A 21,604-nucleotide genomic window follows, 5' to 3' on the forward strand; every position below is an offset into this window, starting at 1 on the left:
TCTATCTATCTATCTATCTATTATATAGTGCCTTTCATATCTATCTATCTATCTATCTATCTATCTATCTATCTATCTATCTATCTATCACACCTTTCATGTTTATTTATTTATTTATTTATCTCTATCTTTTTTATTAAAGTCAACTGTTACGTTTTAGTCGGATATTCTCATATTTAAATTGATAATTGCACAACCATCTCAGTTTGCATGCCCTCAGATGAGTTTAGAAGTTGGTAAGCTTCTCAGTATGCCCAGTTGGGGGGGCAGTCCCGTATTTCCAGCACCATGTCACATGCATACATAAGCACACCTTCAGTATAATAACAAAGTCGTGACCATGAAATGCCAGCAATTGTGGGAGTTCCAGGCATGAATAACTAATAAACAGTCACTCATCATGCGTGAAAGTAATTAATGTAATAAATCAGCCTGAAAAGTTCTGCTTTCTGATTAATCTGCCACACTCGGAGTTTTGCTTTAGGACCCACGGACGTGTTGCGGTCAAATGCAAAACCTTTAGATGTAAACATTCTGCACTGGAAATCCTCAGTTTTGGGGCTGCCTCAGATTTTCAGTTCGTTTCGGTCTTTGCCTGCGGGTTCGACTCGTGCCAATGACTGAACAAAGATGATGAGAAGGGGCCTTTCAGCCGAACTCGAGCTCCTCAGTCCTGTTCTTCTATTGTCTCCAAAAGTAACTTAAATGGCCTCAAATCCTACTGTCTATAATTGTCCATCAGCAAAATTTGCCCAAGAATGTTTTGCAGGAAATTTGCTGAGTTCACCAGTGAGCGTCTGTGCTTATTGTTTTCCTTTGCACCCCATGATGCTTTTTGAGGCCAGTGTGACATCACAGAGATTTAGCAGCCATGTTGGATAGGGCTGTTAATATCCGATCTGTTCTACGGTACCTGCCTGATTTGCGTTGCACATGTGCAGAACGTCCACTCACGTGTCCTGTAAGGTCACTCCACTCCACTCCACTCCACCTTACACTGCTGCGCACTTGTGTGAATAATTTAGGACGTATACACCCAAGCGTGATGTCACTACCTGAACGGTACTCCAAACCCTGGCTGAGACGTGACACAATCTAACATCCAGAGTGCTCTGGAGAAGGTCTTCATAAAGATATACATAAGAACATAAGAAATGTGACAAATGAGAGGAGGCCATTCAGTCCATCAAGCTCATATGTTTAGATAATAGCTAAGCTGTCCAAATATCTATCCCCGTATCTTTGTCCTTTGCTCCATTCAGCTTTTCCTCAACCCTGTCAAGTCTTCAAGCCCCTACCACTGAGACACAACCCCACAGCTTGATGATGCCACCACCAGGCTTCACTGTTGGAATGGCAGTGTGCCTGTGATAAGCAGTGCCTGGTTTCCTCCCGGTATGGCACTAATCTTGGTTTCATCTTGTTTAGCCTGAGAGACCTTTAGGTGCCTTCTTGGAAGCTCCAAGTGGGTTCTCATGTGTCATCTGATAACTCTGCCTTAACCCCCAGATCACAGTGTTGCAGTGATGGTTGTTCTTCTGTAGAGAGTTTCTCCCATCTCCACAAAGGTTGTCCGGAGATCAGCCATAGTGACCACTGGGGTTGTTGGTCACAGCCCTTACCAAGACTCTTCTCACCACAATTGTCCAGTCCAGGCATCCAGCTGTAGAAAGAATTGTGGTTGCTCCAAACTTCCTCCAGTTATGAATTATGGAGGCCACCGTGCTCTTGGGAAACTTGAATGCTGCAGGAATGTTTTTTGTATCTGTCCCCAGATCAGTTCCTCAACCCAATCCTGTCTCTAAGCTCTGCAGGCAATTCCTTTGACCTCCTGGGTTGGTTTTCCTCAACTGTAGGACCTTCTATAATAATTAATAATTCTTTGCATTTATATAGCGCTTTTCTCACTACTGTTTAAGATGGCTTTTTCTCTTTGATTACAATTGCTCTGATTTTAATTTTTGTATTTTATTTTTGTTTATAATGTGGGTTTTATCTATTGTTCGGTGTCCTTGAGTGTTTAGAAAGGTGCCTACGAATAAATAATATGTATTATTTTATGATTATTATTACATAGTGAGGAGACACGGGGTGACGTCGCAGACGTAGATAGGACATCTGTGTTGTTTCTGCCCTGTGACACACTAGAGTCCCAGTCATGTTAGGATCTTGCCATTTCTACATGTCGTATGTTGGTTGAACATGCAAGTAAGAATTTCTTTGTACGCTGGCATATCTAGTATCACTGCTACTGTTGTAAATGATTTCTTTATTTGATTTTTTCTTGTAATGTTTGGGTCAGCCTACATCTTCTGTAGGAGGTTTTAACACTAGAATTACCAGAGCCTACAAAAAAAACTCGTAGATCCGTCCCACCTTAAAACGCTTCGCACCTCTCCGTCAGCGTCTTTTGTCCTCTAAATGTGTGGATAAGCAGCAACCAGCAAGTAGCCTGCTGTCACACCCCTCTCCTCACACAGTTGTCTCAGCTCAAGTCTGTTTACCTGCATGTCAGTTGCTTAGAGTTGTATAGAGTTAGAAGTCAAGCAAAATGACACCTTGTATAAATACTATATCGTTATTTGGAACACTTGCATTTCGTGTGTGTTCCATGTCTACAACGATCTATGTACAGTAAACACATCGTTAAAACAGAAACGTTTTTCATGTTTTGGTAACAATTGACAAAATGTAGACATGAAGTGTATAATGTGTGAAGCCTGAAGTCCAAATATCAAAGAAACACTTTCACAAATGGTACAAATATAACAGAACAAGTGCGCTTTTATTCAAAAATATAACTGCAGAAAAACAATCTGCGTTAGGGTGCGACATTGACACGCATTTGCTACGAGTGTGTCAGTGGCGCAACGGTATCAAATGTTGACTGGTAATCAAAACTTCACAGGTTCGATCCCAGACGAGTCCATTTTGAGAAGTGAGCTGCACATATTCTTACTATTTTAGAATAGAAACATGCATTTGATTCCAGTCTGTAACACCCGGTGTAATTTATGATACTTGTAAAGGTTAGCTTTGTTTATTTTTTTATTCAGTTTTATTCTCTCAGCCGCGTTCACGATCCCAACTCCCCCCCAATATGACACTGCTGTTTTCACATAGATGCACTATAACACATGCACTATAACACACTATAAACTCAAATCATGACGACTAATGTTATTTACCTATTTACCTTTATTTATTTACTTACTTCCCACAGCATAAAGTCACGTGTGCAGAGCTTCCCATGTACATACTGTATACAAAGTACAGCAATGGCAAAAGTACAAGAGCACTCTGGAGCAGGTTTTCAACATGAATAAAAAAACAAACAAAGCTAACCTTTACAAATATCATAAATTACAGCGGCTGTTACAGACTGGAATCAAATGTATGTTTTTATTCTAAAATAGTAAGAATACGTGCAGCTCACTTCTCAAAATGGACTCGTCTGGGATCGAACCTGTGAAGTTTTGATTACCAGTCAACATTTGATACCGTTGCGCCACTGAAGCACTCGTAGCAAATGCGTGTCAATGTCGCACCCTAACGCGGATTGTTTTTCTGCAGTTATATTTTTGAATAGAAGCGCACTTGTTCTGTTATATTTATACCTTTTGTGAAAGTGTTTCTTTGATATTTGGACTTCAGGCTTCACACATTATACACTTCATGTCTACATTTTGTCAATTGTTACCAAAACATGAAAAACGTTTCTGTTTTAACGATGTGTTTACTGTACATAGATCGTTGTAGACACGGAACACACATGAAATGCAAGTGTTCAAAATAACGATATAGTATTTATAAAAGGTGTCATTTTGCTTGACTTCTCACTCTATACAACTCTAAGCAACTGACATGCAGGTAAACAGACTTGAGCTGAGACAACTGTGCGAGGAGGGGGGTGTGACAGCAGGCTACTTGCTGTTTGCTGCTTATCCACACATTTAGAGGACAAAAGACGCTGACGGAGAGGTGCGAAGCGTTTTAAGGTGGGACGGATCTACGAGTTTTTTTGTAGGCTCTGGTAATTCTAGTGTTAAAGCTCAAAAGAATTCACGTTTGACCTTTTTGGTTGATCCAAGTCTTCTGGAGAAAACAACTTCTTCTTACCTTTATGACTCAACGTCATTTTGTTTTCTTTGCGGACCTCACTCTACTCTGGCGAAGACGGCGTCGATGGTTCTCAGGGTGACGATTCCAAAAATTTACCCGAGGTTGCGCTACGTGTGACGTCGTCAATGCATCCACATAAATTTTGATGTGTCCTTTCCGTTGTATCCGGGATTGGATCTTAATACTTTTCCGGTTGAAGACTTATTTTTCGTAACTCTCGGCAGTCATTCTTGTTTCACCCTTGTCCTGATCAAAAGATTCATTTGATTCCCGGTTTACAATCCTTTCACGTCTCTAGTTTACGGCTTTCACCTGATTCTTTCTGAACAAAAAAATTATTTGGATGTGAGCGCCCTAGGAACCAAGTAACCAAGAATCTTCTCTAGCATTTCAGTAATTATTTACTTATCTGATGCCAATCTTTCTGATCATAAAATAAGTTGTTATGATAGCGAGGGACGAGAAGAATTCATCATTAATCGCAGAATTACGATATTTGAGGGTTCCTCTAGAGGACCTCTTTCTCTCGCACAATTTTCCTCACAAACTAATCAGCACATCGTCATCTCATAACAGCCTTAAGTTTCGAGTTTGGTATTTTTCCGTCCCGCCGTCTTATCTCTAGACCGTCCTGAAGAAACTGTGACACAGCCGCTGTCTTTGGTATCAGGGGACCCTAAAACGTTGAGATCCGTCGAAAACCGGAGATTGAAATTTTTGATGAGTCTAAAGCTATCACTCCTGTCCCGCAGACGATAGGTTATGGTGGGGAAAGGTGCAAAGCAAAAAATTCCCTCTTTAGGATTGGACACTACTGCTGGAAAAGTTATCGGCTCTCCACTCACCTAAAATTAAATGCAGCAAGTAAAGAACAAAGGAGCAAGAAATGAAAAGGCTAATGGGGTCTGGCGTCAGATTTTGTGACTCAGGCGTTGGATCGGTTTAGAAGTGTGACACTCGGTGAGCCGTCTAATTGTCCCTTGTCTAATTTTGTGACTCACAAACCTGTAATCCTGTTGTATAAACCTGGGGTCTGGTTCTTCAAAAATGATTTACAAATCCTGACCCTAACTGACCTGCATAATTTACCTGACCGGACGGTTTATTTGGTGATTGCTTAGTTTCGAGGGGCTGGATTCTCAAATGAGAATAACATCTGGGGACAAAATTGGTAGCGAAATCAAAGTCTCCACCCAAAGGGCTTCTACCTCAGACACTCACTACTAATCCCTTCTGTCCGTGCACTTAACTAAACAAGTTGGGGTTCAGGGACACAGCAAAAGAAACTGAATAAAAGAGTTGACACTGAAAGGAAATCAAAAGGTAAAACAGTTGACATCTGCCCAGGAGCTCAGTAGCACAAGTTGACTGAAGTAATTGAAGGGTCTTGACAACACGCATCCCCGTTTACTTTCAGTCCTTAACAAAAACGACACTCGATGGTGTAAAGAATCAGAAACAAAAGCAACTCCCACGTAAGGAGAGTGGCTAACATTAATCTGGCTCTGCTGTGGGGTCAGTTGTTATGGAGCCCCCTTGCTTAGGTCGTCCCCTTATTAAGTGACACCTCCTTCCAGGCCGTCTTTCTTTGGTAGTCCAGGGACCAGAAGGGGCGGAGTCAGTTGCCCTCACTGGGCGGTTTCTCAGAACTGTGGAGGAAGAAAACGACAAGACAGTTAGCGGCAGCCCAGGGTGGTATCACATACCTGGGAAGTGCTTGGAATGGCGACCCTCAGACATGCATGCATGCGTGGCAAGCTTAACGATTAATTTGGAGATTATAATGACAGAGGAGACACACAGATGGACAAACGTAGACCACCACAGATCCACACATTTGAGAAGTGCCTCTGTCTGCTCTGATGTGTCTCTGTCATTGGAACTATTGCCTCACTATATGACATAACAGCAGCAAACGGAGTTTAGTTAAGCATTGTGGTCTACGCATACACAACGTGATAGAACACTGCGGCCATTTTGTCACGGCATGTTTGCATTACCGATTAGACAGTCATGGAAACTTCCTTTAATTATTCGTTCAGACGTGCAGTCAGAAGGTGGGTGTTGGGCGGCCTCATCTGTGCTTTACTGGTGTCGTTTGGCAAATTTGTCAATTTGGGTGTTCTGAGTACTGAAATCTGCGTCTCCTGTGGTTCTTCGTAATCCGCTCTCTTAACGGCAGTCCTTTCGACGGGGTGCAACTCGCCGTTTACTTCAAATGCATATTTTGCAGTTCATATTTTCATGAATATGGCTGCCAGTTCTCTCAAGCTCACTATCATCATAACACTGAACAACATAGAGCACACCTGGGACGACGTATCGCTCATTTTTACTTATTCGGCTGATGTCTTCATCCAAGGTGGATTACAACATTTATGATGCAACTGCGTACATTTCTTTTTTTGGTTTTTCCAATTGGAGTACTGGCAGGTCAAGTGACTTGCTCATGGTGACACAGGTGTCAGTAGTGGGATTTGAACCCACACCTTCAGGGTCTGAAGTGCAAAACCTTAACCATACACTGCATTTGTGATGGCTTATGGGTAGTTCACCACACTACTTGCCACCAAATGCCATTGTGTAATCTGAGGCTTCAGAACGGTTTTCTCTTGCAACAGGTTGTTTATTTTTTAAAACATGTAATGTGCTCTCTGCACACGTGACACACATGCATACCTTATAAACTCGCGTTAAAGTTCTCCCGCGGATAAGTCGGTGCTTGATTTTACTGTATAATTTCCGGTATTTTATAATGTCGGTCGTATAAGTCGAATGCGGAAAACTCGCACTATTGGTCCAAGAGATTACGATATGCTAACGCCCACCTGAGAGAGTAACCACGGGGCACACGGCCTTCTTTTTCTATGTATTGTGCCTATGTGACCACACGGTAATACCCAAACTATTCCGAAGTGACGTTTGCACTGAGTTGTGTTTTTTTTGTATCTCACCCCCTCATACATCTTTATCGTAAGAGCATCCCTTATCTACGATGGAGCGCCCGATCAAAAGAAAATATGAAGCTGGTTTTAAATTAAAAGTCATTGAAGCGGCGAAAGAAATTAATAATAATAATAATTCTTTATATTTATATAGCGCTTTTCTCACTACTCAAAGTGCTCAGCAATTGCAGGTTAAGGGCTTTGCTCAAGGGCTCAACAGAGCCGAGTCCCAATTGGCATTTACAGGATTCGAACTGGCAACCTTCCCGATTTGCCAGTGCAGATCCCAACCCTCAGAGCCACCACTCCGCCGTAGTGCTGCTGCTTTGCAGTAAGGAGACTGTGGAAGATTGTGGGTTCGCTTCCCGGTTCCTCCCTGTGTGGATAGCGCTTTGAGTACTGAGAAAAGCGCTATATAAATGTAAAGAATTATTATTATTATTATTATTATTATTACACAGATTGGGCGGCACGGTGGCGCAGTGGGTAGCGCTGCTGCCTCGCAGTTGGGTGACCTGGAGACCCGAGTTCGCTTCCCGGGTCCTCCCTGCGTGGAGTTTGCATGTTCTCCCCGTGTCTGCGTGGGTTTCCTCCGGGCACTCCGGTTTCCTCCCACAGTCCAAAGACATGCAGGTTAGGTGGATTGGCGATTCTAAATTGGCCCTAGTGTGTGCTTGGTGTGTGGGTGTGTTTGTGTGTGTCTTGCAGTGGGTTGGCACCCTGCCCAGGATTGGTTCCCTGCCTTGTGCCCTGTGTTGGCTGGGATTGGCTCCAGCAGACCCCCGTGACCCTGTGTTCGGATTCAGCGAGTTGGAAAATGGATGGATGGATTACACAGATTGAGGAGATCGTTCCTCCCCCAAACTATGCGACTCTTTAATTCCATCCGGGGGGGTAAACGTTAACATTTAACATTATACATAGTTATTGTCTGTTTTTCACCTGCATTATTATCATTCTTTAATTTAATATTATTTATTGTATCAGTATGCTGCTGCTGAAGAATGTGAATTTCCCATTGGGATTAATAAAGTATCTATCTATCTATCTATCTATCTATCTATCTATCTATCTATCTATCTATCTATCTATCTATCTATCTATCTATCTATCTATCTATCTATCTATCTATTTTATAGTGCCTTTCACTCTATCTATCTATCTATTTTATAGTGCCTTTCACTCTATCTATCTATCTATCTATCTATATATCTATCTATCTATCTATCTATCTATCTATCTATCTATCTATCTATCTATCTATTAACTGGTAACTGCGCTGCTTCAACAAAATTCGATTTTTATGAGAAACTGGTGTGAGATTGAAGGAGGCAAGAACATGTCAAAAAAAAATGCAAGTGTCATATTTTGAAACGGGCGTTGTGAGGGATTGCCGGCCATATATTCCGGCACCTCCACCTCCAGGCCACCAGGTGGAGCTCTCCCAACAGCATGGAGGTTCCCCGAATTCCAGCAGGGCCTTATGGACCTTGTAGTTTGTATGCGCAGCCCTGCTGGATACCATGGGGACCACCGGGAGCTGCTGTGGGGAGGCTCTCAGACTGCTATGTGCCCTATAACCCGGAAGTCCGTCATGAACACATGACCGGAAGGAACGGCGTGCTTCCGGGGTGAAGAAATGGAGTTGTTATATGACCTGGAAGTGTTCCTAGTCACGTGGACAGAGAGGGCGAAACACTTCCAGGTCAAGGACTATAAAAGGACTATGGGAAATCCCAGACGTCGAGCTGAGCTGGGAGGTAGGGTGGCGAAGTGTCTGGGAGAGGAGGATTGGTGATTATTGATTATTGTAGAGTACTTGTATGTGTAGTGTGGAGTGGAGGGTCCTTTGTGCACATAGTTATTATAACATAAATAATAATTATAATTTTACCCTGTGTTTGGAGTGGTACCTGAGGGTTCAAGGGAGCTCTAGCGCCCCCTACTGCTACAGCGTATAAGTCGGAGTCTGATTTCAGGTTTCGAGACCCCGACTTATACGCGAGTATATACGGTATATCTAATAGGATTTTTTTTTTTGTGGATAGTTTGTCATTCAGAAGTTTGCCGTCTGTCTGACCGGGTCGACAGGAGCACCTCTGATCTTTTGCAGTTCAAAATCCCCGCCCACTGCTCTGAGCTCCGCCTCCACGAGGCATCGGATTGGTTTAGAAATGTGACGCTCAGTGAGCCCACCCACTTTTAAGCACTCCCGGTGGCCTCCAGACATACTGTGTATGTATCCCATGCAGTGAGACCACTGACTGTTTGACTAATCCGATTTACTTTTGTTTTTTTCCCCCCCTTAGGGATACGATGATGGGTATGATGGCGGATACGATGACCAAGCCTATGACTCTTATGATAACAATTATGGAAGCCAAACACAAAGGTGAGCCTTTACACTTTTTTGGAATGCTGAAACTGAGCAACAGCTGTCATCTCACGAGATAATTCAAGAGCAACTTGTACATTTCCATTTATTCATATGTCGTAGCAAAGAAAAAAATAAATAAAATGCACACGTCCTGGGCCCGCATACAGAGCGCACGGCACAGGTTGCTCTTCTATATGCTAATGTTCTCTTTGAGTGATAATAACAATACGCCACAGCGTAGCATGTTTCATTGAGCCGAGGCAGAAATTATGGTCTGCTGCCAAATCAACGTTATAAAAATGTTCCTGTCGACATCTCTCCTTTACAAGATCATTCCGTTTGAAATTCTGGTGATGGCAATTAATAACGTAAAGACTTTTATGGTAGCAAATGTTTTCGAGTAATTGCTTGTTTTCTGGTGTAATGGCTTTTCATTTCAAATCCGGAAATGCATATTTAAAAGCCAGCAGATTTCTCGGTATCTGCCCATAAAAGACTGTTTCAGACATCACAGTTAGATGATTCAGTAGTTGAATGGTGAGACCCTACCAGACTCTGGGGTCTTATTTTCATTCAAATGAAATGTATTGTTAGGTTAGGTCTCGTTAGCTTCTGTTCACAAGAAGGCAGGCGCCTCTTCACCTGATGACTACACACCAGTGGCACTTATGGTACATCTCGCATCAGGAAGAGCTTTGAGAGGCTGGTCCTCTTGTGGTAGACCACCTGGACCCACTGCAGTTTACCTATCAAACAAAGATTGGAGTGGAGGCTGCAATTATTGATCTGCTCCACAAGCACTGTGAGGATGAAGTTTATTGATTTGTCCAGTACCTTCTATACCATCCAGTCTTCCCTCTTAAGGGGTAAACACAGAGATACGGAGGTGGATGGGACTCTGGTGTCCTGATGATGGACCATCTGTCTGACAGGCCACAGTTTGTGAGACTCAAGGACTGTGTGAGCACCACAAGGACCAGGCCTGTCTGCCTCTCTCTTCACTCTGTACACCTCAGACTACAAATATAACAGCAGGTCACGTCACTTGTAGAAATTCTCAGTTGATTCTGCTCTGGTGGGTTCTGTTGATAAAGAGGGATGAGACAAAGGAGAGGAGTCAGGGGGAGAACTTTGCCTTTTGCTGCAGAAAGAGAACCGTCTGCATCTTAACATCCGCAAAACCAAGGAACTACTTATTGACGTTCACCCCACCAAAGAGCCTCTGTGTACATGGTCACTCTTCAAGGATGTGGATGTGGAGGTGGTCCAATTCTACAAGTACTTGGTGGTCCATTTTAGTGACAGGTTGGTTTGGTCTCATGAAACAGGCAAACTAGAGAAGAATGCTCAGAGCAGACTCTTCTTCCTTAGGAGACTGTGCTTCTTTAATTTGGGAAGTGACATCCTTCACATCTTCTACAACTCTGTGATGGCCAGTGTGGTGTGCATGGGCTGGTAACTTCACTTCAGGAGAGGCCCAGAGAATCAGCAGGCTAATTAAAAGGACAGGTGATTCTCGTTCATTTGAATCAAGAACCGAATCATTACCCGAGAAGATGACACACGATTCTCAGTATTTGGTTTATGAACGGAGTCATTGCCTGAGAATGAGTAACACGATTCTCATTCGTTTCATTCACGACTTGAATCCTTACCCAGGAACGAGGGACAAAATCCTCATTCAGTTGATTTGTAAACCGAATCATTACCCAAGAACAAGTCACACCATTCTTGATAATTAGTTTTGTGAAATGAATCACTGCCCAAGAATGAGTTACACCATTCTTGTTCATTTGATTCACAAACAAATCACGTGATTCTCGTTCATTTGACTTATGAATGGAATCATTACCCAAGAACAAGACGCAGAATTCTCAATATTTGATTTGTGCACTGAATCATTACCGGACAATGAGTTACACATTTCTTGTTCATTTGACTCATGAACTGAATCTTTACCTGAGAACAAGACACGTGATTCTCAGTATCTGCTTCATGAACTGAATCCTTACCCAGGAAACGGGTCACAAAATTCTTACTTATTTGATTCGCAAACTGAATCATTACCCGTGAACGAGTCACACAATTCTTGATAACTGGATTTGTGACCTGAATCATTACCTGAGAACGAGTCACACAATTCTCAATAATTAGATTTGTGAACTGAATCATTACTTGAGAATGAATTACTCTATTCTTGTTCATTTGATTCACAAACAAATCACATGATTCTCGTTCATTTGACTTATGAACTGAATCATTACCCAAGAGTAAGAGACACGATTCCCAATGTTTGATTTGTCAGCTGAATCATTACCTGAGAACGAGTCACACAATTCTCGATAATTAGATTTGTGAACTGAATCATTACTTGAGAATGCACTATGACATTCTTGTTCATTAGATTCGCAAACAAATCACATGATTCTCATTCATTTGACTCATGAACTGAATCATTACCCAAGAGTAAGAGAACCGATTCCCAATGTTTGATTTGTCAACTGAATCATTACCCGAGAATAAGTTGCACAATTATTGTTCATTTGATTTGGAAACTGAATCACCCAGGAACGAGTCACAAAATTCTCTTTCATTTGACTGACTGAATCTTTACCTGAGAGCAAGACACATGATTCTCAGTATCTGATCCGTGAACTGAATCCTTACTCAGGAACGGGTCACAAAATTCTCACTTATTTGATTCGCAAACTGAATCATTACCCGTGAACGAGTCACACAATTCTCGATAATTAGATTTGTGAATTGAATCATTACCTGAGAACGAGTCACACGATTCTCGATAATTAGATGTGTGAACTGAATCATTGCTTGAGAATGAATGATGGCATTCTTGTTCATTTGATTAGCAAACATATCCCATGATTCTCATTTGACTCATGAAATGAAATCATCACTCAAGAACAAGACACCGAATTCTCAGTATTTGATTTGTGAACTGAATCATTACCTGAGAATGAGCTGTGCCATTCTTGCTCACTTGATTCACAAACAAATCACGTGATTCTCGTTCATTTGAATCATGAACTGAATCATTACCCAAGAACAAGACACAGCATTTTCAGTATCTGATTTGTGAACTGAATCATTACCCGTGAACGAGTCACACAATTCTCGATAATTAGATTTGTGAACTGCATCATTACCTGAGAATGCACTACGACACTCTTGTTCATTACATTCACAAACATATCCCATGATTCTCATTCAACTCATGAAACGAAATCATTACTCAAGAACAAGACACCAAATTCTCAATATTTGATTTGTGACCTGAATCATTACCTGAGAACGAGTCACACAATTCTCGATAATTAGATTTTTGAACTGAATCATTACTTGAGAATGAATGATGACATTCTTGTTCATTATATTCACAAACATATCCCATGATTCTCATTCGACTCATGAAACGAAATCATTACTCAAGAACAAGACACCGAATTCTCAGTATTTGATTTGTGAACTGAATCATTACCTGAGACTAAGTCACACAATTCTCGATAATTAGATTTGTGAACTGAATCATTACCTGAGAACGAGTCACACAATTCTCGATAATTAGATTTGTGAACTGAATCATTACCTGAGACTAAGTCACACAATTCTCGATAATTAGATTTGTGAACTGAATCATTACCTGAGAATGAGTCACACAATTCTCGATAATTAGATTTGTGAACTGAATCATTACTTGAGAATGAATGATGACATTCTTGTTCATTTGATTAGCAAACATATCCCATGATTCTCATTTGACTCATGAAACGAAATCATTACTCAAGAACAAGACACCGAATTCTCAGTATTTGATTTGTGAACTGAATCATTACCTGAGAATCAGCTGTGCCATTCTTGCTCACTTGATTCACAAACAAATCACGTGAGTCTCGTTAATTTGAATCATGAACTGAATCATTACCCAAGAACAAGACACAGCATTTTCAGTATCTGATTTGTGAACTGAATCATTACCCGTGAACGAGTCACACAATTCTCGATAATTAGATTTGTGAACTGCATCATTACCTGAGAATGCACTACGACACTCTTGTTCATTACATTCACAAACATATCCCATGATTCTCATTCGACTCATGAAACGAAATCATTACTCAAGAGCAAGTATCTATCTATCTATCTATCTATCTATCTAAGACACCGAATTCTCAATATTTGATTTGTGCACTGAATCATTACCTGAGAACGAGTCACACAATTCTCGATAATTAGATTTGTGACCTGAATCATTACCTGAGAACGAGCTGCACAAGTCCCATTCACTTAATGATTCTCAAACTTAGTGCCTTATTTTAATTATGCATTAATACTATTTTGTTATGCTTCGTGCTATGAAGGAGGTTTGTATTATACAATATGAATTATCGGCATAATTAAACTATAATGTAATAAATATTTGCAATTCATTCAAGGGGGACCACACCCACAAAAGATTTTTTGTTTCTTTTAAGGGAAACTCAAGTGAAATTTTTCACTTCCTTTAGTAGTTTGAGAAAACAAAAACTGAATGGAAATGCCCGTCACTACTCATTATGTAATTAGTGAAGTCTGTCCTTGCATTTTGCCTGAGAACTTGTCACAGCGCTCTGTGCCAGCACTCGGTGGAGAGAGCTTCACAGAACTGAACTGAATTGACTCGAGTCCTGCAGTGACAGGGCTTGGCACCGACTGGCAAACTCCACCCATTCCACGGCAGTGCTTGGAGGGGTGCCACCCTCCTCTCGCTGGATGTCGTCCCAGCTGAAAGCGTCCTCTGTCCCATGTGACCCAATGAGTGTCCTTTGTGTTCCTGGCAGGAGGACTCATCGCATGGCACACTTTACATTTGTAAACGTTCCAGCATTCCTGCTAATTTTCACTTGTATCGTGCCAGGCGAGAAACTGGCACTGCAAAAGGAGTAAAACCCGCGTCGTTTGCATTCAGATGCCTGCTGCTCCGTTTTCCTTCACCTTTGCACGTTATGATAGAGGAGCCTCTCTGGAGTCTTCTTTTGCTATGGAGCCTAACGCTCACATTTCATCCGTCTGTTACTCACTATTGACGTGTTGGTAGCGCCGGATTTAAGCGGAGGAGACAAGCTCATGTTTGCATGTGTCTGCTTGAAATCTGTTTGGGAGCGAAAACTGTAAAGTCCATTTATTCTGTTTATGTGCTCATTAGGCAGGAGTTTGGCCACTTTGAGCGGTGACAGCAGCACAGGCTGGAGATGTAAATCCCGGGTAATCGTGGCATCCATTCATTTGAATTCAAATGTAAACAGCAGCCTCTTCTGTTGATTGTCATCCTTGCTGGCCATATTGGCTTTGTGTGCTCACTGGCAGGAGTTTTCTACACGTCTGCATGTTTAGCGTTTCTCGCTTTTTGGCTTTCAGTTTTATTAAAGCCCGTGCGTCTGAATCCTTTAAGATCCAATGATGTCAGATTGCCGGGCTGGAAGGAGTTTTATTAATTTTTCCACAGAAACACAGACAGTAGCTTCATGAGAATCCATTGTGGACGGATTTGGAAGGACGCTTGCCCTGTGTAGAAAGTGGTCACCCCTTATAATCCAAGACAAGGACTTTAAACCGTGATGCCGAGTGCAGGTTGCCAGTCTCCACGAACTCGAACCTCGTCCTCCAGCCTAGACCTTCATGTTTGCTCCTCCTGCACTTGAGGGCCTTCTCTCATGGGGTCCACCATGACCGCCCTCGTTTCTGACCTCCGACGCAGCAGGCGTCCGTTTTGCTTTGTTTCAATTTCCAGTAAGTTCAGTCGCATTTCAAAATTGCAAGCAAACTAAACACATCAGTAAGCATCCTGTGGGCTTGTCGTGGACCTCTTTCATGGGGGAGAATCATTTTTTTTTTTTTTACTCGGTTAAATAATATCACGAAGGGGTCGCCAGCACGTCGCTGCAATTTCTATTATTGCCGGGATTATTTACCAGACACAGCCTATGAGCAAAAAGTCTATTTATCAAACGACTGGATACTTGAAAATGATGTGCTGCTACGTCTGGGGTGAACAGGACGTGTTTCAAATGGGTAAGTGTGCAGAAGAAGGCCGAGGGATCTCGATGGACACCCCATTTGATGCCCAAGATGGCCAAAAGAACTCTGCACGATGAATGGTCGGAAGGCGCTTGTCACCTGCAAATGGCTTCTAATAACGGAAACTGGTCTGAGGTCGGGCTCTAGATGGATGGTGGATTTCCTTTTAAAGGATTGTTTAAGTAGAGGAGGAAGGGGCGGAGCTGGCACTGTTCTGTCAGGAAGTGACATCAGTAGTCTTCCGGAGAGTTCTCCTCCACTCAACAGGAAACGGAAACTGTGTTAATGGCAGTGTCACTCAAAGTGAACGAACCCTGACCTGGGAGACATTAATACGACAACAAACAGGAGCAGAGCAGCCAAAAACACAAGTGAACGCTGACGTCTGATGAGCTCTTAAAGAGGGGCTCCAGTGGCACCCCCATTAGCTGCTAGGCCCTGCTCCCCGTGGTTCAACATAAAGGGACAAAGGGGAAACAAACACAAATAACATAATTACAAAACAAAAAGATCATTAGAAAATAAAAGATATTGACAACATACTTTATAAAAAACGAACAAACCGGCAACACTCAAGGAGAACGGCGTCACGCCAGAACCAGAACAGTCTACTGGGTTGTTTGCCATCCGGTCTTTTTATTAGTGGAGGACAGTAAAGGAATTGAAGTTCATCGAGATAACAAGCTGTGCCCTCTTGACGTTGTCTTTCCTTTGGCTGCTTGTGCACTTTACTGTTTACTGCTGTCATCAGCATCTCGGTAGAGAACGGCTCAGTATCCGGGGATCAGATGCCAAAGCGCACTTGCCTTCAGCTGCCACCCATTCTGCTATGAGGAGCAGCCATGGAATTAACAAAAGAAAATAATATAAAACATTTACAAGTTGAAGTAACTGCTGCCAAGGTAAACTGAAACAATAAACTAATTTGTAGTGGAGGACACACAGAAGATTTCCTAATTTCAAGAGAGATGAGTTCATAAATTTGCCAATGTTTCTCCGCTTCACTCCAACTTTAACTCCAAATCCAACTTCAACTCTGAGTTTAATTTCAATTTCAACTTCAACTTCAAACTGAACTTTAACTTTAAATCCAGCTTCAAATCTGAGTTTAACTTCAACTCCAACTCTGAGCTTAAATTCAACTTCATCTGCAACTTCAATCTCAACTTGAACTCCAACTCTAAATTCAAATCTGAGTTTAACTTCAACTTCAACCTCAACGTCAAGTTTAAACTCGGCTCCAACTTCAACTTTAAATCTAGGTTTAAATTCAACTTCAACTCCAAGTTTAACTTCAGCTGCAACTTCAACTCCAACTCTAAGTTTAAATTCAAATTCAGCTACTTCAACTTCAACTTCAACTCCGAGTTTCACTCCAGCTACATGTTCTAAGTTTATTTTCAACATCAACTCTTGAGTTTAATTTCAGCTCCAACGTCAACTTTAAATTCAACTTCAACTCTGAGCTTAACTTCAACTTCCTCTGCAACTTCAATCTCAATTTGAACTCTGACTCTAAATTCAAATCTGAATTTAAATTCAACTTCAACTAAATGTTTAACTTCAGTTTCAACCTCAACTTCAACTCCAACTTCAAGTTTAAACTCAGCTCCAACTTCAACTTTAAATCCATCTGAAAATCTGAGTTTAACTTCAACTTCAACTCTGAGCTTAACTTCAACTTCATCTGCAACTTCAATCTCAACTTGAACTCCAACTCTAAATTCAAATCTGAGTTTAACTTCAACCTCAACTTCAAGTTTAAACTCGGCTCCAACTTCAACTTTAAATCCAGCTTAAAATCTGAGTTTAAATTCAACTTCAACTCCAAGTTTAACTTCAGCTGCAACTTCAACTCCAACTTCAACTCCAGCTACATATTCCAAGTTTATTTTCAACTTCAACTCAAGTATAAAATTAACTCTAATTCCAACTTCAACTCAGAGTTTAAATTCAACGTCAGCTCTACTTTTAACTTTAACCTCAACTTTAATTTTAACTCGAACTCCAATTTCAACTCCAAGTTTAACTTCAGCTCCAACTTCAACTTTAATTCCAATTTCAAGTTTAACAACTCAAACTTCAACTCCATGTTTAACTTTATTGTCCAATATATGGAAATTCATTTTGTTTGTGCCTAAGCAGATACTTGCATAGATAAGATTTTAAATATAAAAAAATTGAAAAGAGAAATCTAGTCTAAGGAACCACATATATGTGAACCTCAACATGTATACCTAAATAGAACATACATACATATGGAAATACATAAAGTAAAAAAACTTAACAGCCTCCTGCCTAGTGGCTTATATGAATCTGCCATGTCAGTGATGGACGTGTGTTCCAGTCTCGTATATCTGGATGTTTTATTTCGGCATTATAAGAATCTGTTCAGTGCCAGTGTGTGGGATCGTTGAGGATTTGATGGAAGTTTTTGAGAACTCAGTAGAAGATTTTGATTTTCCCAAATGTGTGCTCACACACAAGGCCATATTAAGACCCCTTACATGCCCCTTGGGCGATTCACCTCCTTTACTTGAGAGATGATTGTGCTTTTCAAAATGCAGCACATGGACTCCAGGTGATTTAGTGCAGTGTGGTATTTCTCACACTTGATTTAAGCTCGCAGACCCCCATGACCCTGTATTCGGATTCAGCAGGCTGGAAAATGGATGGATGGATGATTTAAGCTCACGGATACTCTGACATTTCATCATGGTTTTGATCAAAAGCTTATGACCTAAAACATTCTGGAAATTAAAAAAATATAGTTTACTTTGCCATAATGGACCCACAAGAACAGGTCATTTTGCTGAGGCTGCAGTAATCTGCAAATGAAGTGACATTGTGGCAAGAAAAAGAAGACCATCAACATCTGCTGAGCATCAAGCAAATCGCAGAGACCAACAATGTGACAAAGAACACTGTAATAAGAAGAAGAAGATGAGCCGCGCCACCTGCTGAATGTCAAGTGCGGGATACAGAATGCGAGGATGGCAAACTTTGAGAAATCGAGGCCAATGACATGATGAAGAACACCGTAATAGGAAGAAGAAAAAAGAGTAGTGCCATCTGCTGAGCATCAAGCAAATTGCAGAGACCAATGACATGACAAAGTACACTGTAATAAAAAGAAGAAAAAAGAGTAGCGCCATCTGCTGAGCACCAAGCAAATCGCAGAGACCAATGACATAATGAAGAACACTGTAATAAGAGGAAGAAAAAAGAGTAGCGCCATCTGCTGAGCATCAGCAAATCGCAGAGACCAATGACATAATGGACACTGTAATAAGAAGAAGAAAAAAGAGTAGCGCCATCTGCTGAGCATCAAGCAAATCGCAGAGACCAATGACATAATGAAGAACACTGTAATAAGAAGAAAAAAGAGTAGCACCATCTGCTGAGCATCAAGCAAATCGCAGAGACCAATGACATAATGAAGAACACTGTAATAAGAAGAAGAAAAAAGAGTAGCGCCATCTGCTGAGCATCAAGCAAATCGCAGAGACCAATGACATAATGAACACTGTAATAAGAAGAAGAAAAAAGAGTAGCGCCATCTGCTGAGCATCAAGCAAATCGCAGAGACCAATGACATAATGAAGAACACTGTAATAAGAAGAAGAAAAAAGAGTAGCGCCATCTGCTGAGCATCAAGCAAATCGCAGAGACCAATGACATAATGGACACTGTAATAAGAAGAAGAAAAAAGAGTAGTGCCATCTGCTGAGCATCAAGCAAATCGCAGAGACCAATGACATAATGGACACTGTAATAAGAAGAAGAAAAAGAGTAGCGCCATCTGCTGAGCAGCAAGCAAATCTGCAGAGACCAATGACATAATGAAGAACACTGTAATAAGAAGAAGAAAAAAGAGTAGCGCCATCTGCTGAGCATCAAGCAAATCGCAGAGACCAATGACATAAATGGACACTGTAATAAGAAGAAGAAAAAAGAGTAGCACCATCTGCTGAGCACCAAGCAAATCGCAGAGGCCAATGGCATAATGAAGAAAACACCATAAAAAGAACTGCCGTCTCGTGAGTGTCAATTATGGAATACAGAATTGAAAGAACGACAAAGATTAAGAAACGCATGAGATCGGAGGTCTGCGTGTTTCACTAGTTGAAAACTGAAATGCCAGATGCCTTCTGAAATATTAAGTTTTGCTTCATTGGTTGGGCTTGCAAATTGCCACAGTTGGCTAGTGCTGCTACCTTTATAGCTCTAGAGACTTTCGATTCAAAGCTGGGCCCGCTCAATATCTACAGCGTTTAGTCTTCCTATGTCTGTGTAGATTTTCTCCAGCTACTTCAATTTCCTTCTGTGTCCAAACATTGCACAGGTTGGTTGCATTCAGGGGCTTCTAAACAGGGCCGTTGATGAAGTGAGGGTGGGGTGTGCAGGTACTGTTAAGTGTGTCTCCATGATGGGCTGGCATCTCAATTCCTCCCTTGCGTCCAAAGTGAGAAAGACAAGTTCAGAAAAATTGATATATGGATGTCTGCGGTTACGCTGTAAAGTATCCGAGTGTCATCACTTGCTAATCATCTTACGCTCCCCGGAGATTATTCTGCAGACCTGCTCAGACTGTAAAGGCCTATTCTTAGAGCTTAGGCAATGCACAAGTGAGTAATTGCTCACGCGGACGCGTAGTGCAGAGAATGCAATTCAGCAATTACTGTATTTAGAGCATCTCGCACAAAGAAAGCCAGGAGATGTGCGGAATCGCATCAAAATGTTTCTCCAGTGCAGAATATGAGCGCATTAAGCCAATCCACTGAGCGTTTGTTAAAAATAGTCTGCCAGGTCAAGCTGCCGATAATTCTGCTTTCTCTGAAATGCTGCTCGTGTCAGAAGAAGCCGTTTTGTGTTTATTTGTTTTTTCTTTATAAACACAATGGCAGAAGTGGAGATGAGTGAACAAAGGAAGTGAAGTGCAAGTGGGAGCTTCTCATTCTGATCCCTCAGCCACTCATACACTGCACTGTCCGGTCCAGAAGTATGTGGACCGCGACACCATTGTCATCAATCTTGGCTCTGTGCGCCACCGCAGTGGATCTGAAACCAAAGCGATCATCATCATCATCCTCATCAGTCCACAGGACTTGTTCCCAGGACATGCATCAGGCTTGGTTAGAGGATGTTCATTTGCAAACTTCAGGCTCTAAACTTTGTGGCTGGGACATAGGAACTCTACCATGAAGGTCACATTATGTTCAGGCGTCGTCACAATCAGTAGAACAACAACAACATTCATTTTTGTAGCACATATTTCATACAAATGATGGAGCGTAAAGTGCTTTACAGGATGAAGGAAGAGAAAAAAGACAAAATATAAAAAATAAAATTGGGCAAAACTAATTAACAAAGAGTAAAAGTAAGGTCTGGTGGCCAGAGAGGACAGAAAAACCAAACTAAAAAAGAAAAAAAAAAAATGTGCAGGGGCTCCGAGGCCAGGAGACCACCCAGCCAGCCCCCATTCCTACCTCACCATCAGTCCTCATGGTATTCAGGGTTTCACATTGAAGAATTTGATTTCATGTGGACCTCTGGCCTTTAATCCACCAATGGAGAGACTGCACTTGTGCCCTGGTCAGGTGGTGGGGGCCGCCAGATCACAGAGAACTGGAAATAAGAACAGCAGAGAAGAGTTAGGGGGTCAGTACGGATTATGGAGCCACCATGAATGATAATGATAATTAAATAAATATACAGAGCATCAGGATTAAACTAAAGTGAAGCTCTGAGAAGGCCATGTTAACATAATGAGTTGTTAGCAGTTTATTAAAGTGCTCCACCGTATCAGCCTGGCGAGTTTCTATCGGTCAGCTCTTCCAGATGTGAGGTGCCTAACAGCAGAAGGCCGCCCGCCCGCCTCACCCCTTAACTTTTCAGTTTAGCTCCTGGAATTCTAAGCAGACCCTCATTTGAAGATCTGAGGTTACGCTTTGGAGTGTGAGGTGAGAGACATTCTGAGATCTAGGATGGAGCAGATGATTTTAGTGGACCACCACTCCAGAGTCCGTTAAATCTTCCTGAAGGTCTTTTGCAGTCAAACGGGGATTTCTATCTGCCTTTCCATCGA

At 41.6% G+C, this 21,604-nt stretch overlaps 1 protein-coding gene across 7 annotated transcripts in view; it reads left to right on the plus strand.

Moving 5' to 3' along the window:
- The window catches only part of khdrbs2 (KH domain containing, RNA binding, signal transduction associated 2), a 784,395-nt gene that overhangs the window by 349,229 nt on the left and 413,562 nt on the right, over positions 1 to 21,604 (plus strand). For 5 of the 7 annotated variants that reach the window (XR_007933519.1, XR_007933520.1, XM_051919154.1 and 2 more), the window contains exon 7: positions 9,377 to 9,459. The exons of the other annotated variants lie outside the window; for them this stretch is intronic. Coding sequence is in view for 3 of the 5 variants with exons in the window: in XM_051919154.1 (XP_051775114.1) it covers positions 9,377 to 9,459 (83 nt within the window). In the remaining 2 variants the exon portion in view is untranslated. The remainder of the gene's footprint in view (positions 1 to 9,376; positions 9,460 to 21,604) is intronic. 7 annotated transcript variants of the gene reach the window in all.

This window comes from Erpetoichthys calabaricus, chromosome 15, assembly GCF_900747795.2.
Source record: "Erpetoichthys calabaricus chromosome 15, fErpCal1.3, whole genome shotgun sequence".
NCBI classification, from domain to species: Eukaryota; Metazoa; Chordata; class Cladistia; order Polypteriformes; family Polypteridae; genus Erpetoichthys; species Erpetoichthys calabaricus.